Here is a 14459-nt window from a genome sequence, read left to right on the forward strand (position 1 = left end):
AATGTGGGCGATTGTGTGTGTGTATGCGCCAACGTAAGATCGTGCTAGAATAGTGAGAGAAGAGTTCTGGACAAATGTAGAAGTGTGCATGGAAAAGTTTGGAAGGAATGAGAGAGTGTTTTTGATCGGTGATATGAATGGTAAAGTTGAGAACGTGAAGGTGGATGGAATAGTTGGTGAGTGGGGTGTGCCTGCTGAGATAGATGAGAATGGGAGTGCGTTAGTGGACATTTGTGCTGGGAGGGGGTTGGTGATAGCCAATACCCTCTTCAGGCATAAAATGATCCACAGGTATACATGGCGAGTGATGAGAAGGGTGGGTGGTGAACTGAATGAAAGGAAGGCAATGATTGATTATGTGTGTGTGGATGAAAGGATGCGAAGATGTGTAATGGATGCAAGAGCTTATAGAGGTTGGGGGAGTGGATTTTCTGACCATTACTTGGTGGTGGTCAGAATTAGGATTCAAGTAAGATGGAGGAATAGAAGAAGGGAAAGACGAGAGGAAGGAGTAGTTGCAAGGAGAGTGGAAAGGTTACAAGTGGATGAGAAAAAGGCAGAGAATAAGAGAGAAGTGGAGGAACGAGTGGGCAAATATGAACTGGAGCAGATGGGAGACGTGGAAGGTGTGTGTAGGATATTTACAGAAGAAATATGTGCAGCATGTGATGTGGTGTGTGGAAGGAAGAGAAGATGGAGGGGGGGTGCAAGGAACAGCGTGGTGGACTGAAGAGGTGAGACAGGCTGTGGCACAAAAGAAGAAAGCATACAATGAATGGATGAGAAATATAGGCGTGGAAGAAGTTGAGAGGCAGAAGAGAGAGTTATATGTAGAAAGAAAGAGGTGAAAAGATTAGTAAGAGAGAGTAAGAAGAGAGTGGATGAGGAATTTTGAAGGAATTTGAGTGTAAAGTGGAGGGACTGTAAGAAAATGTTCTGGAAAGAGGTGAAAAGAGTAAGACAGGGTGGAAGTGAAGTTAGCAGGGGAGTGAAAGATAAGAATGGTAGATTATTAGTGGAGAAGGGAAAAAAAGTGAGCAGATGGAGAGAACACTTTAAGGAATTGTTGAACATAGAGGATGGAAGTAATGCGAGTATAAGTGGCTGGGGAATGGCTGGGAGAAGGAGGGAGGTGAGAAGACAGAAAGAAATCAGTAGGATAGAAGTTGTGGAAGCAATGAAGAAAGTTAAATCGGGGAAAGCCACAGGAATTGATGGAGTGTGTGGTGAAATGCTGAAGCATGGGGGAGAGATAGTAGTAGAATGGATATGGAAGATGTGCAGATTGGCCTGGGAGGAAGGTAGAGTCCCGGAGGATTGGAAGTCAGGTATAATTATTCCCTTGTACAAAGGAAAAGGGGAAAAAGAAGTGTGTGGTAATCATAGGGGCATTTGTCTTCTTAGTGTAATAGGAAAAGTGTATGGTAGGATACTTATTGACAGAGTTAGAGAAAGAACAGAGAAATTAGTTGGAGAAGAACAGGGAGGCTTTAGGAAGGAAAGAGGTTGTGTAGATCTGATATTCATTCTTAGATCTTTAGTGGAAAAGTTTCTAGAGAAGGGAAAGAAGTTGTATACGGCTTTCATGGATTTGGAGAAAGCATATGACAGGGTGGGTAGACAAGGATTGTGGAAAGTGTTAAGAATATATGGAGTAGATGGGAAGTTGTTGAATGCTGTGAAGAGTATGTACGATGGTGCGAAGGCTGCAGTGCGTGTGGATGGTGAACTAACTGAATTTTTCTCTTTGAAAGTTGGGTTGAAACAGGGATGTGTCATGTCTCCATGGTTGTTCAATCTGTACATGGATGGGGTAATAAAAGAGGTACAAGGTAGGGTAGTGGATGCTGGGGAGGCCCTGGTGAGTGAGGGTAGTGTTTGGAAACTCCCTGTACTGTTGTTTGCAGATGATACTGTGTTGTTGAGTGAAGACGAAGGGGAGCTGCAAGGCTTGGTGGATGAGTTTGGGAGAGTGTGTAAGAAACGGAATCTAAAGGTGAATGTAGGGAAGAGTAAAGTGATGGTCTTTGAGAGAGGTGAAGTCAGTGAATGTACAGCTAGGTTGGATGGTGAGGAATTGGAAAATGTGAGTACGTTTAAGTACTTGGGTAGTGTGATGAGTAAGGATGGAGGTTTGGAGGGTGAAGTGCTTGAAAGGGTACAGCAGGGAAGAAAGGTTGCTGGTTCTTTGAAAGCAGTGATAAGAAGCAGGGAAGTGAGGATAGAAGTGAAAAAGTTACTACATGACAGTATTGTAATACCAACTCTAACGTATGGAAGTGAAGCTTGGACGTTGTTGGAAGGACACAAGTCAAGAGTGAGAGCAGTGGAAATGACTTATTTAAGAGGAGCCTGGGGAGTCACATGGAGAGGCAGGCTGACGAATGAGGATATAAAGGAGCGTTGTGGTGTGGATGTGGATGTGATAGGAAGCGTTATGAGGAACACACTGAGGTGGTTTGGCCATGTGGAGAGGATGGAGGGTGAAAGACTGACGAAGAGAGTGTATGTGAGTGAGGTGGAGGGGGGAAGAGGGAGGGGGAGGCCGAGGATGAGATGGAGGGATGTTGTGGAGAGGTATATGAGAGAGGGGGGTGTGAGTTGGGAGCAGGGCAGTGAAATGGCGGGGGACAGGGCGACTTGGAGGCGATTTGTTTGTGGCCACCCCAAACGGGATTGAGGCGTCTTGCTATAGATAGATAGATAGATAGATATATTCATCATCATCACCCGTTTGAATGTCCACTGCAGGACTGGCCTATCCCGACAGAAGTAGGGACGATACAGCCAATGTATCTCTACCAAGTGGCTTAGGCTGTCTGGCAGAGATTGTATGTAGGGTGGGAAGTGCTTGTAAGTGTAATTGTAGTGTTGGAGTGGCTTTGGATGTGTGTGTAGTCTGTGAACCAAGTGTAATTAGCCGGTGCAAGCCAACTGGGTGCAAGCATACTTTATAGTAAGTGACACTGATTCAACTACAGCACCCCTTGAGTCCGCCAATGCAGTACGTGGCCGGGTGAACACTACCAAAGTTTATTATCCTGGCGGAAAGCGAACCCTGGCTCACCCGTGTACGAAACGCACACTCTACCACTGTACCACAGAGGCTCATATATATATATATATATATATATATATATATATATATATATGGGGGAGGCGGTGGCTCAATCGGTAAGAGGTGGCCTGTAGTCCTAACGGACCCAGGTTCGAATCCCGGCTGGGGCAGGGAACAGTTTAAGGATTTGAATTTCATTAAATCAGGCTTTACTGAGCTACCAGAAGATCCGCCGACATGTCTAAAAATACCCCCGCTAATACCAATACACCAGTCCTGTATGAGACAGCCCTAGCATGTATTCAATATGGACGGTGGGTGTTAGCGCCGAAGTGGTGACATGTAGAGGTGTATGGTATGTAGGAGGACTGCTGGGCTTTGATAGCAGGCTGTGAAGCCTATTCCTAGAGTCGGACACATAAAATATATATATATATATATATATATATATATATATATATATATATATATATATATATATATATATATATATATATATATATATATATATATATATATATATATATATATATATATATATATATATATATATATATATATATATATCTATATATATATATATATATATATATATATATACACAGGGTCTAACGCGATGTATGACAATAACTTAACACCAATGATCCATCATTTAATTTTGAGTATATTTTGTTCTACAGTATACACATGTACTCTCTGCGGCCGCAGATCAGTACCCAGCATTCGGCTATTTAAGTGTTAAAGTTTTGTGTCTTGGATGTGTCGTCGGGTGTGAGCTTCGCAGGGTGATGGGAGACGAGTGTTATTAGCGTATACTGTATTGTAAAGAAAAAATTCTATATCCTGTCAGTACAAACGAGTTTTAAGAAGAAACTTTACGTAGTTTATTGATTCTTCAACATCAAGTCATGCATTCCTGCAGTTCTTTTGCACAAATCGACTGTAATTAAGAATTTAATTCAAATCCCAAGGATTGCAAGGGAGTAGGGAGGGAGGAGAGGCTGGTGTGGTGTGCCAGTTATGTAATGTTTGGTTTGTAGGATAGTACTACCAGTATTATCGTAACACCCAGAGCTCATTCAGTGAAGAAACATTACTGTAATGCGTGATTAGCGTCATTTTAAGTTAGGAGTAATGTTATTATTTATTACAATTTTTCTGTTGCAAGTAAATGTGGCACCATTCCCTTCATCTGATGGTGACGTGAGAAATGTGATGCAGCGGTGTCAATTTAACGACTTTGCAGCTAGATCTATTTTTTGCTTCTATCTAGCGGCACTATTTAACATCTGGCAACATAATATCTAGCTTCATTCTAGATATTTTGGCCATTTTAGGAGATATTCTAGAGATTTAACCGTATTTTCTAGCGCTATTTTGCAGTGTTTACTATCTAGCCACATTCTAGCAAGTTTTGAGGACTAAACTAGCGAGATTGGTGATACGGACTTGGCAACTCCGCGACCACGGTATCATTTCAACGGGAAAATTTGTAGGCGACGCGCAGTTAAAATACTGTGCTCCAGGTTCAATTGTTCAACTTTACTTGTTCATCAGACAGCATGCCACGTAGACACAGCAATGAAGAATATGCAGATATCATCTGTTTTTACGGATTCTGCGAGTTTAATGCCAGTGCTGCAGCTAGGGAATACAGGAGATACCCAAGCAGATGTCCAGGTGCTCGAGTTTTCTGCAGTGTCTACCAGCATCTTCGCGGCACAGGTAGTGTCCCTGGAATTAATCTGCGGGCAGAACGCATAGACGCACAAGATAAAGAAAGACAAATAATGGATGCCGTGTTTAAAAGCCCTGATATACAAGAAGACTTTCCTCGCGTCTCAGTGTTTCTCACACAACTGTCTGGGGGACATTCAAAAGGCAAGGTCTGAAACCATATCATTTACAGGATGTTCAATATCTTAAACCTGAAGATTTTGATAGACACCTTGTGTACTGTACGTGGCTAGAGAAAAATCCCCAGACCGTGAAGTGCATCTTGTATACAGACGAAGCCATAATTACCCGTGCTGGCCTGCGTAAGACACATAATGAACACTGGTGGTCAGAAGAAAATCCTCACAAATCAGCAGAAGCCAACTTCCAACATCGCTTTTCTCTTAATGTTTGGTGTGGCATCGTAGATGAACATCTGATTGGATCCAACATCTTTGAGGATAGGCTGACTGGGGATGCCTATGTAAGTTTTCTGATGAATGACCTTCCTGTACTCTTAGATGTTCCTCTGGCTAAACGACAACGAATGATCTTCTAGCATGGCGGTGCACCTCCACATTACAGCAGACAGGTTAGGGAGCAGCTGGATCAAGCATTTCCCAATAACTGGATCGGTCGAGGAGGACCCTACCCATGACCTGCTAGATCACCTGACCTGACTCCTTGATTTTTACTTCTGGGGACACATGAAGACACTTGTGTACTAAAGGAAAAGCAACACCAAACAAGAACTTCTTGCAAGAGTAATGGAAGCAGCACAAGTGATCAAGAACAACCCAGCAGTTGTGAGAAAGACGACCCAATCAGTGATGAAGCGTGCAAGATAATATGTTGAAAATAGTGGTGGGCACTTTGAGCATCTGATGTAGGACTCTTCATGAAAGACCACCCAAACCAGAGAAGAACGAGAGCCAATGGGCGCCGGGAGGAAGGCTACATGTAAGAATTCATCAAGTTTATACAGTAAACAATGTATGAATACTGTAAATAATTAGCTAAACCGCTGTAAACCCTACCATTGAGAGAGAGAGAGAGCACTTGTTCGAAATTTTCTGTATGCTGCTTACTTTACCACTGTAAATAATCAACAGTTGAAACAAAATATTAAAAAATAAGATAAAACAAAACTTTCACTACCTAGTATTGGTACACCTTTCGTAGGTTGTGTGGCTGAGTTGTTTTATCTAATGAGAGAATCACTAAGTAATAGAAAAACTGAATAATGGAACAAGATACACAGATTTCGGTTAAAAAAAAAAAAAAAAATCCAATTTTTGAAAAAAAAAAAAAATGCACTGATAATGTCCTCACTGAATAAGTGTGGCTGTTCCCTCTTCACAATCAGATGAAGGGAATGGTGCTACGTTTACTTGCAGCAAAAAATTGTAATAAATAATATTACTCCTGACTCATAATGACGCTAATCACACATTACAGTAAAGTTTCTTCTTTGAATAAGCTCTGGGTGTTACAATAATGCTGGTAGTACTAGCCTACAAAGCAAACATTACATAACTGGCAACACCACACCAGCCTCTCCTCCCTCCCTACTCCCTTGCAATCCTTGAGATTTGAATTTAGTCCTTAATTAGAGTCGATTTGTGCAAAAGAACTGCAGGAATGCATGACTTGATGTTGAAGAATCAATAAACTACGTAAAGTTTCTTCTTAAAACTCGTTTGTACTGACAGGATATAGAATTTTTTATGTGCAATACAGTATACGCTAATAACACTCGTCTCCCATCACCCTGCGAAGCCCACACCCGACGACACATCCAAGACACAAAACTTTAACATTTAAATAGCCGAATGCTGGGTACTGAACAGCGGCTGCAGAGAGTATATGTTTATAGAACAAAATATACTCAAAATTGTATGATAGATCATTGGTGTAAGTTATTGTCATACATCGCGTTACACCCTATATATATATATATATATATATATATATATATATATATATATATATATATATATATATATATATATATGGAGCCTCTGTGGTAATGGGTGAGTTTTCATACACTCAAGAACGAGGGTTCGCGCCCTGCCAAAGTAATAAACTTTGGAAGCGTTCTTCTGGTCACGTACTGCTTGGCGGACATCAGGGGTGCTGTGGTTGAACCATTGTCTCATACTATATAGTATGCTTGCACGGGCTGATTACACTTGGTTCACACACACACATCCAAAGCCACTCCAACACATCAATTACTCTTACAAGCACTTGTCACCCTACATACAATCTCTACTAGACAGCCTAAGCCACTTGGTAGAGATACATTGGCTGTGTCGTCCCGACTTCGGTTGGGATAGGCCGGTCCTGCAGTGGACACTCAAACGGCTTATGACGATATATATATATATATATATATATATATATAAAAGAGAGAAAAAGATAGAGTATCAGGAGAAATTGAAAGATGAGTGGAACGCACTGAAAGATCAGGAAAATGGCAGTGTGGAGGAGGAATGGCAGTTGTTTAAGAGTGCTGTGGTGGGGCATGCAGAAGAGGTGTGTGGTGTGAGACATGTGGGTGGTGGTGTAAGAAAAGGAAGTGAATGGTGGTGCGAGGAAGTAAGTATGGCTGTGGCTGAGAAGAGACGTGCATATGAAGTGTGGCTGCAGAGGAAGGATGAGAGGTCATATGAAAGGTATAAGGAAAAGAGGAATAGGGCGAGAAGGGCTGTGCGTGATGCTAAAGTGGCAGCAGATGAGAGGTGGGGTAGGCGGCTTACAGAGAATTTTCAACAGAATAAGAAAATGTTTTGGAAGGAGGTGAAAAGGGTGCGAAAGGGAGAGTCTGGGAAGGAAGAACGAGTAAAAGCAGAGGATGGAAGGATGTTAATTGAGATGGATGCAGTAAGGAAGAGATCGGCAGAGTATTTTGAAAGATTGTTAAATGTAGAGGAGGAAAGGGTGGCTGAGATTGTGGCAGATGGAAGGGTGCAAGGAATAAATGTGTTGGGAGAGTTGAATGATTCTTTGATCACGAAGGAGGAAGTGGAGAAGGCAGTAAAGGAGATGAAAACAGGGAAAGCTGCAGGTATGGATGGGTGTGCTGTTGAATGTCTGAAGAGTGGTGCAGTGACCATTGTTGAGTGGTTAGTAAGATTGCTGAATGTGTGCTTTGTGAAAGGTATGGTGCCAATTGACTGGGCAAGTGCTTGTGTGGTCCCGTTGTATAAAGGCAAGGGTGATAAGTATGAATGTACTAGCTTTAGGGGTATAAGTCTGTTGAGTGTTGTTGGTAAGGTTTATGGTAGAGTGTTAATTATGAGAGTTAGAGAGGGTACAGAGGGAGTGATTGGTGATGAGCAGTGTGGCTTTAGGAGGGGGAGGGGATGTGTGGATCAGGTGTTTGCTGTGAGACAAGTGTGTGAAAAGTATTTAACGAAAGGCAAGGATGTGTTTTGGGCATTCATGGATTTAGAGAAAGCGTATGATAGAATTGATAGGGAGGCTTTGTGGACTGTTTTAAGATTGTATGGTCTTGATGGTAGGTTACTAAAAGGGGTGAAAAGTTTTTATGTAAATAGTAGAGCGTGTGTAAGAGTGGGAAATGCTGTGAGTGACTGGTTTCCTGTGAGAGTGGGGCTGCGACAGGGATGTGTGATGTCGCCTTGGTTGTTTAATATTTACATGGATGGTGTTGTAAGGGAGGTGAATGCAAGAGTTTTAGGTGGAGGTCTGAGTCTGGTGAATGTTGATGGTGGAGAGTGGAATCTGAAGCAGCTGCTGTTTGCAGATGATACTGCACTGGTGGCTGATTCAGAGGAGAGATTGAGACAGTTGGTAGAGGAGTTTGGAAGGGTGTGTGAAAGGAGGAAATTGAAAGTAAATGAGAATAAGAGTAAAGTGATGAAGTGTACGAGGTTGGTAGATGGTAGGGTGATGAATATAGCTTTGAATGGTGAGTTGCTTGAGGAGGTAGAGTGTTTTAAATATCTAGGGTCACATGTTGCTGTGGATGGAAGAATAGATGCAGAAGTGAAGTTTAGAATAAATGAAGTAGGAAAGGTGCTGGGAGGAATGAAAAAAGTGTTTAAAGGTCGTTCGCTTAGAATGGATGTAAAGAGAAGGTTGTATGAGGGTGTTGTGGTACCGACTGCATTATATGGGGCTGAAACATGGAATATGGGTGTAGCAGAGAGGAAAAGTTTGAATGTAATGGAGATGAGGTGTCTGAGGAGTAGGTGTGGAGTGACGCGAATGGATCGAGTGCAAAATGATGAAGTGCGAAGGAGAACTGGAGTTGTTCGGGAGATGGCTGGTAGAGTTGAGCAGAGAGTGTTGCGATGGTTTGGGCATATGGAGAGAATGGATAATGAGCGATTGGTGAAAAAGATAACTAGATCTGATGTGAGAGGTGTAAGGCTGAGAGGAAGACCACGAATAGGATGGATGGATAGTGTGAAGAGAGCACTGGATGCGAGAGGGATGTCTGTTGAGCAAGGAAGAGTGGCTGTGCGTGACAGAAATAAATGGAGAGAAATTGTGAATGAATAAGTGATGACGCAGCCCTGAGGGGATATTCTCCCGCATTTGGTCGGATCAGCTAGTCAGGTCAGGTGCGGGTAAGGGGATGGGTCTGTTATGATGTGGCAGGAGTAAACCAGCTCTGCTGTCGGGCCCTGCTGTGGATGTCACTGATTGCATTGCGCAGTTGATCCTTGTGCGGTGAGGATTTGTCCGTTCTCCCCTTGGGGCTAAGATGCGAATGAATGTGTTTGAATGGATGAGTAAATGGGGAGTGTGTCGTCCTGTCTCGGCTACCTCCCTTTCCTTGGGAGAAGCAGCCTAGGTATATATATATATATATATATATATATATATATATATATATATATATATATATATATATTTCACTCATCATCCAATCCTACATTGTCCAATGAGAAGCGTAGGAGCCCGGGGCAAGGCAAGTTGGTCCTCACATCTAAGATGAGAGTGACATGCCTCACTCATCCCTTAGTGGCATTACATGAGCAATAAAACCTAACCATCCCTTGGATATAAACCTTCTCCAGCTCAATCCGACTGGAGTGCTGTAATTACTCACTAAACCACCAGGTGCCAAAATTTGGTTATATTATTACCACCAAGCGTAGTACAGAAAATGGTTTCCTGGTGTACAGAAATCCATTTGGCTTGTCACTCAGTGTAGAGTCCCCCACAGGCAGAAGGAAAAGGAAAGAATGAAGGAAAGAAAGACAGAAGAGGGAGTGTAAAGTCACCCGTAGGCAGAGGGACATGGAAAGAATAAAGGAAAGACGGAAGAGGGCTACATAAATTACGCGGTGCTACCCATGAGAAAGCCTCTCCATACAGTAGATCTCAGTGGTCGGGATATGCCGGTCGTGCAGTGGATACTCAAACGGCATATATATATATATATATATATATATATATATAGATAGATAGATAGATATAGATAGATAGATATAGATATAGATAGATAGATAGATAGATATAGATAGATAGATATGTATACATACAGGAGGTGCTACCAAAAATTCCAGTAATTTGAATTGAGGGAGCCAGCAGTTTGCAGTTTTGTTTTTTGCCGCCAAGAGGGGTCAGCAGCACCCCTTGTATGCCAGTGTGGCCCCGGCCGTGTCTATGAGAAGAGGTGTTGTTGAGTTATGCTTACTATTGTAATGTGGTGTGTAGGTATTTTGGCGGTTTTTCAATGGCGGACCAATAGCGCAGCAGTGTCAAGTCGATGTTGATCGTTTTCTTCGATATCCAAGGGATTGTTCACAAGGAATTCGTTCCACCCGGTCAATATGTCAGCAGAAAGTTTTACTGTGAAGTTTTGCAGCGTCTGAGGGAGAACATTCGCCGCAAACGTCCAGAACAATGGACGAACAAGGACTGGGTCCTGCATGATGACAACACTGCTGCCCACACATCAATTGTTTTCCGGCATTTCCTGGCTTCCACTAACATGGTAGTTATTCCCCGCCCACCCTATTCGCCTGACCTTGTCCCCTGCGACTTTTTCCTGTTTCCCCAAGCTGAAATTACGACTGAAAAGGCGTCGATTTGACTCGATTGAGGAGATCCAGACAGAATCGCAGGAGGTGCTCAAGATCATCACACCTGAATCCTTCCAGGGATGCATGGACTCGTGGAAAAAACGCTGGGACCACTGCATACATGCCCAAGGGGACTACTTCGAAGGCGACAGTGAGACCTAGGATTTAAAGTAACATTTTCCAAATAATATTCAAATTACTGGAACTTTTGGGTAGCACCTCGTGTGTGTGTGTATATATATATATATATATATATATATATATATATATATATATATATATATATATATATATATATATATATATATATATATTTATATATATATATATATATATATATATAAATGAGAGAGAGAGAGAGAGAGAGCATAATGACTGAAAGGCTGTAATACTGAAATCGTACTTACAGGAAACGAGTGAAAAGTGAGAGTGAGAGAGTGAATAAAAGGTAAGATGTTGTATTGTATTGAGAGTAATGGTGTTTGTGTTGTTGCAGGTGTCACGGGTGCAGTGTGTGGAACAAGAGGCAGGTCTGGTGGAGGAACAGTACTGCAGCAATCAGACGCGACCGCAGGACCTCTCCCGCTCCTGCAACAACCACGTCTGCCCCGCCTGGTGGTGGTCTGGGCCATGGCAGCCGTGCACCATTACCTGCGGGGCTTACGGCACGCGCCGACGGACTGTCATCTGTGTTCGTTCATTCGGCCCATCGGAACAGATGGCGCTGCTGGACTCTGCCTGTGACAATAATGCCAAGCCTCATGAGACTGAGGCCTGTCCCGTACTGCCGCCCTGCCCACATCCGCTGGACTGGAGTGTCGGACCATGGACCAGGGTAGGTCTCAAGAAATATTAGTGTCTTACGCTCGTTTCTCGTCAGTTAAGAAGGCTTTCCAGCACCTCTTCCTTGCCAATGATTTTTCCTACTTTACCTTGCTACTTTCTTTTATACAATAGTGTGTTTTTAATTCCAAGATAAATTACATGAATGATGTAAAAGTTATTGTTAACATGCCCTACATAGAAAAAAAGCTGCTAAAATGCCACCTTGATTGGCCAGAACACTGACATTAATGTATCATTCCTCTAACAGCAAAAGAAGGGACAGTCATTCTTCTAACTCACGGGTACTTTTTTCCAAATTTCTCACAGTACTCCATCGTGTCTCCCATGCAATGGCGTTTCGTTAATTCCCATCACATTTTTTGTCAAAACATGTCGATTCCCTGTCCTGTCTTCATCTGCCATTAAATAACAGGTGACAATTGCTTGCGTAGTTAAGAGCTGGTTGAATGAATGTTTATCAGTGCGAAAAAAAGAATATATATATATATATATATATATATATATATATATATATATATATATATATATATATATATATATATATATATATATATATATATATGTATATATATATATATATATATATATATATATATATATATATATATATATATATATATATATATATGAAGATAGGGTAACTGCAGTAGGCTGGGTGGCAAATACTAGACAGCTCACATAAGTGTATGATTAAATTACTAGAAACAGACACAGAGTGAAACGAGTGTAACATTAAAGAATACATTTATTTATACACACATACGGCTTATGTACGGTACTCAATAATGTAAACTATATACAGATAAATGGAACTAATTATCCCAACACCATTTATTAGATTTCTTCAGCTTACCCTTTAATAACAACCTCAGTAATATGTGATCTAGTGTGTGTACATAAACCATGTTTTAATTCATGCAGCCATTTGCTTGCTTTAAGTTGATTCCGCGATTAACTTTCACTATTAGATGATTTGTATACGGGTTTTTACCTATTGCAATCGATACACTGATATATGAAAGAAAAGTATTCGGGAGCATAATGGTAACTGCCCGCCAGAATATGCTGTTGGCCAAGTCCAAGATTTAGGCCATATCTTGATACCCTGAAGGTTTCATGTTGATAGCTCAAGCCGTTCATGAAATATAATGGTGCAAAAGACGGGCGATAAAAACTGGTTGGCCTATGACAACCATTTTGGTGACCTTGACCTTGACTACAAGTGCCCATTTCCGAACTTGGCCAAGATTTTGGCCATATCTTGATGCCTTGAAAGTTTCATGTTGACAGCTCAAGCCGTTCATGAGATATAATGGGAACACACACACACACACACACACACACACACACACACACACACACACACACACACACACACATACACACACACACACACACAGTGGCAGGCAGAAACATATGGCAAGTACAGTAGTAACCACGAGAGTATTATGGAAGAGTTCAAAAATGATACAGAGACAATTAGGCAAGTAAGCAGTCTGATAGATCAGAGCAGTGATATTGAGGAGAAGATAACAGGTGACTGAAGCTGTGCAAAGCTACAAAAATGATGTGGAAACCACGTATGCTGAAATGGTGAAAGTAAAGAAAGACTTAGAAACAAGGGTGGAAGAAAAAAGCATTAAAAAGGAAGTGAAAAGAATAATCCAAAACAATCCTAAGCTAGTCAGAGATTCAGTAGATCTTAACAAATCTATAGTAATCACTGGTATAGAAGAGGAAGAAGTAAAAAACAAGATCTCAACAGACAAAAAGGAGATGGCAAATGTAATGGGCATATTGAAAGAAGTATCAGAGGAAATCTGTACTAAAGAAATAGAGGAACACAAAAGGTTAGGGAAATACGAGAGAAGTAAGTCAAGACCCCTAAAGGTAACCTTCCAGAGTGTAAACACCGTGGAGGAGATACTAAAAAATGCAAAGAATCTTATGGAAAAAGAGGAATTCAAAAATGTTTGGATAAAAAGATGCCTAACACAAGAGGAACTGGAATTACTGAAAGAGAAGAGGGAGGAAGCAAAAACAAAAAATGAGGGAAGATCAGAGGAGGAGAAGAATACATTTTTTTTACAAAGTAATTGGATTGCAGGTACGAAAGTGGTACATAAACAGGAGGGAATAAAAAGGAGGAAGGTAGTAGAACCAAATCATTGCAAGTATATAAACAAGATGATTAAGTTGATGTACTCAGATGTGGATGGAATGGTATCTAAATTATTAGAGATGAATGATTATGTCAGAGAAAATGAACCACATATAATATGCCTAACTGAAACAAAATTAACACCAAGGGTATCGAATGACATCCTAAACTTAGAGGAATATAATATATGGAGAAGAGATAGGAACTTTAAAAAAGGAGGAGGAATTATAATATTAACTAAGAAAAATCTAAAAGTCAAAGAAATGGAATTAGATATACCCTCACAAGTAGAACTGATTGCAGTAGAGATAAATACATCTGAAGGGAAAGTAATTGTAGCCAATTTGTACATGCCATACAGATCAAACACATGGGAAAGAGACGAATATGAGGACTTGGCGGAGAGTACAATTCAGAGTTTAAGAGCATTACTACATAAAATGGAAGAGAAATCGAAAAGAATTATACTAACTGGTGATTTTAATACAAACATAAATTGGAATACTCTAGATATAATAAGCCAAGAAAGCTGTTGGGACCAAAAGCTCCTGGATCTTGTGCAAGAGTTTTTCCTAATGCAACATGTAAGGGAAAGCACCAGAAAAAGAGGACT

The 14459-nt window shown here is 41.1% G+C and overlaps 1 protein-coding gene across 1 annotated transcript in view; it reads left to right on the top strand.

The window, feature by feature from the left end:
- Positions 1 to 14459, top strand: part of LOC145405310 (A disintegrin and metalloproteinase with thrombospondin motifs 6-like) — a 278205-nt gene that overhangs the window by 249011 nt on the left and 14735 nt on the right. The window contains exon 17 of the mRNA XM_080276730.1: positions 11336 to 11674. Coding sequence (XP_080132856.1) covers positions 11336 to 11674 — 339 coding nt within the window. The remainder of the gene's footprint in view (positions 1 to 11335; positions 11675 to 14459) is intronic.

This window comes from Coenobita brevimanus, chromosome 66 (assembly GCF_032717465.1).
Source record: "Coenobita brevimanus isolate Jiangsu-jjx chromosome 66, ASM3271746v2, whole genome shotgun sequence".
Taxonomy (NCBI): Eukaryota; Metazoa; Arthropoda; class Malacostraca; order Decapoda; family Coenobitidae; genus Coenobita; species Coenobita brevimanus.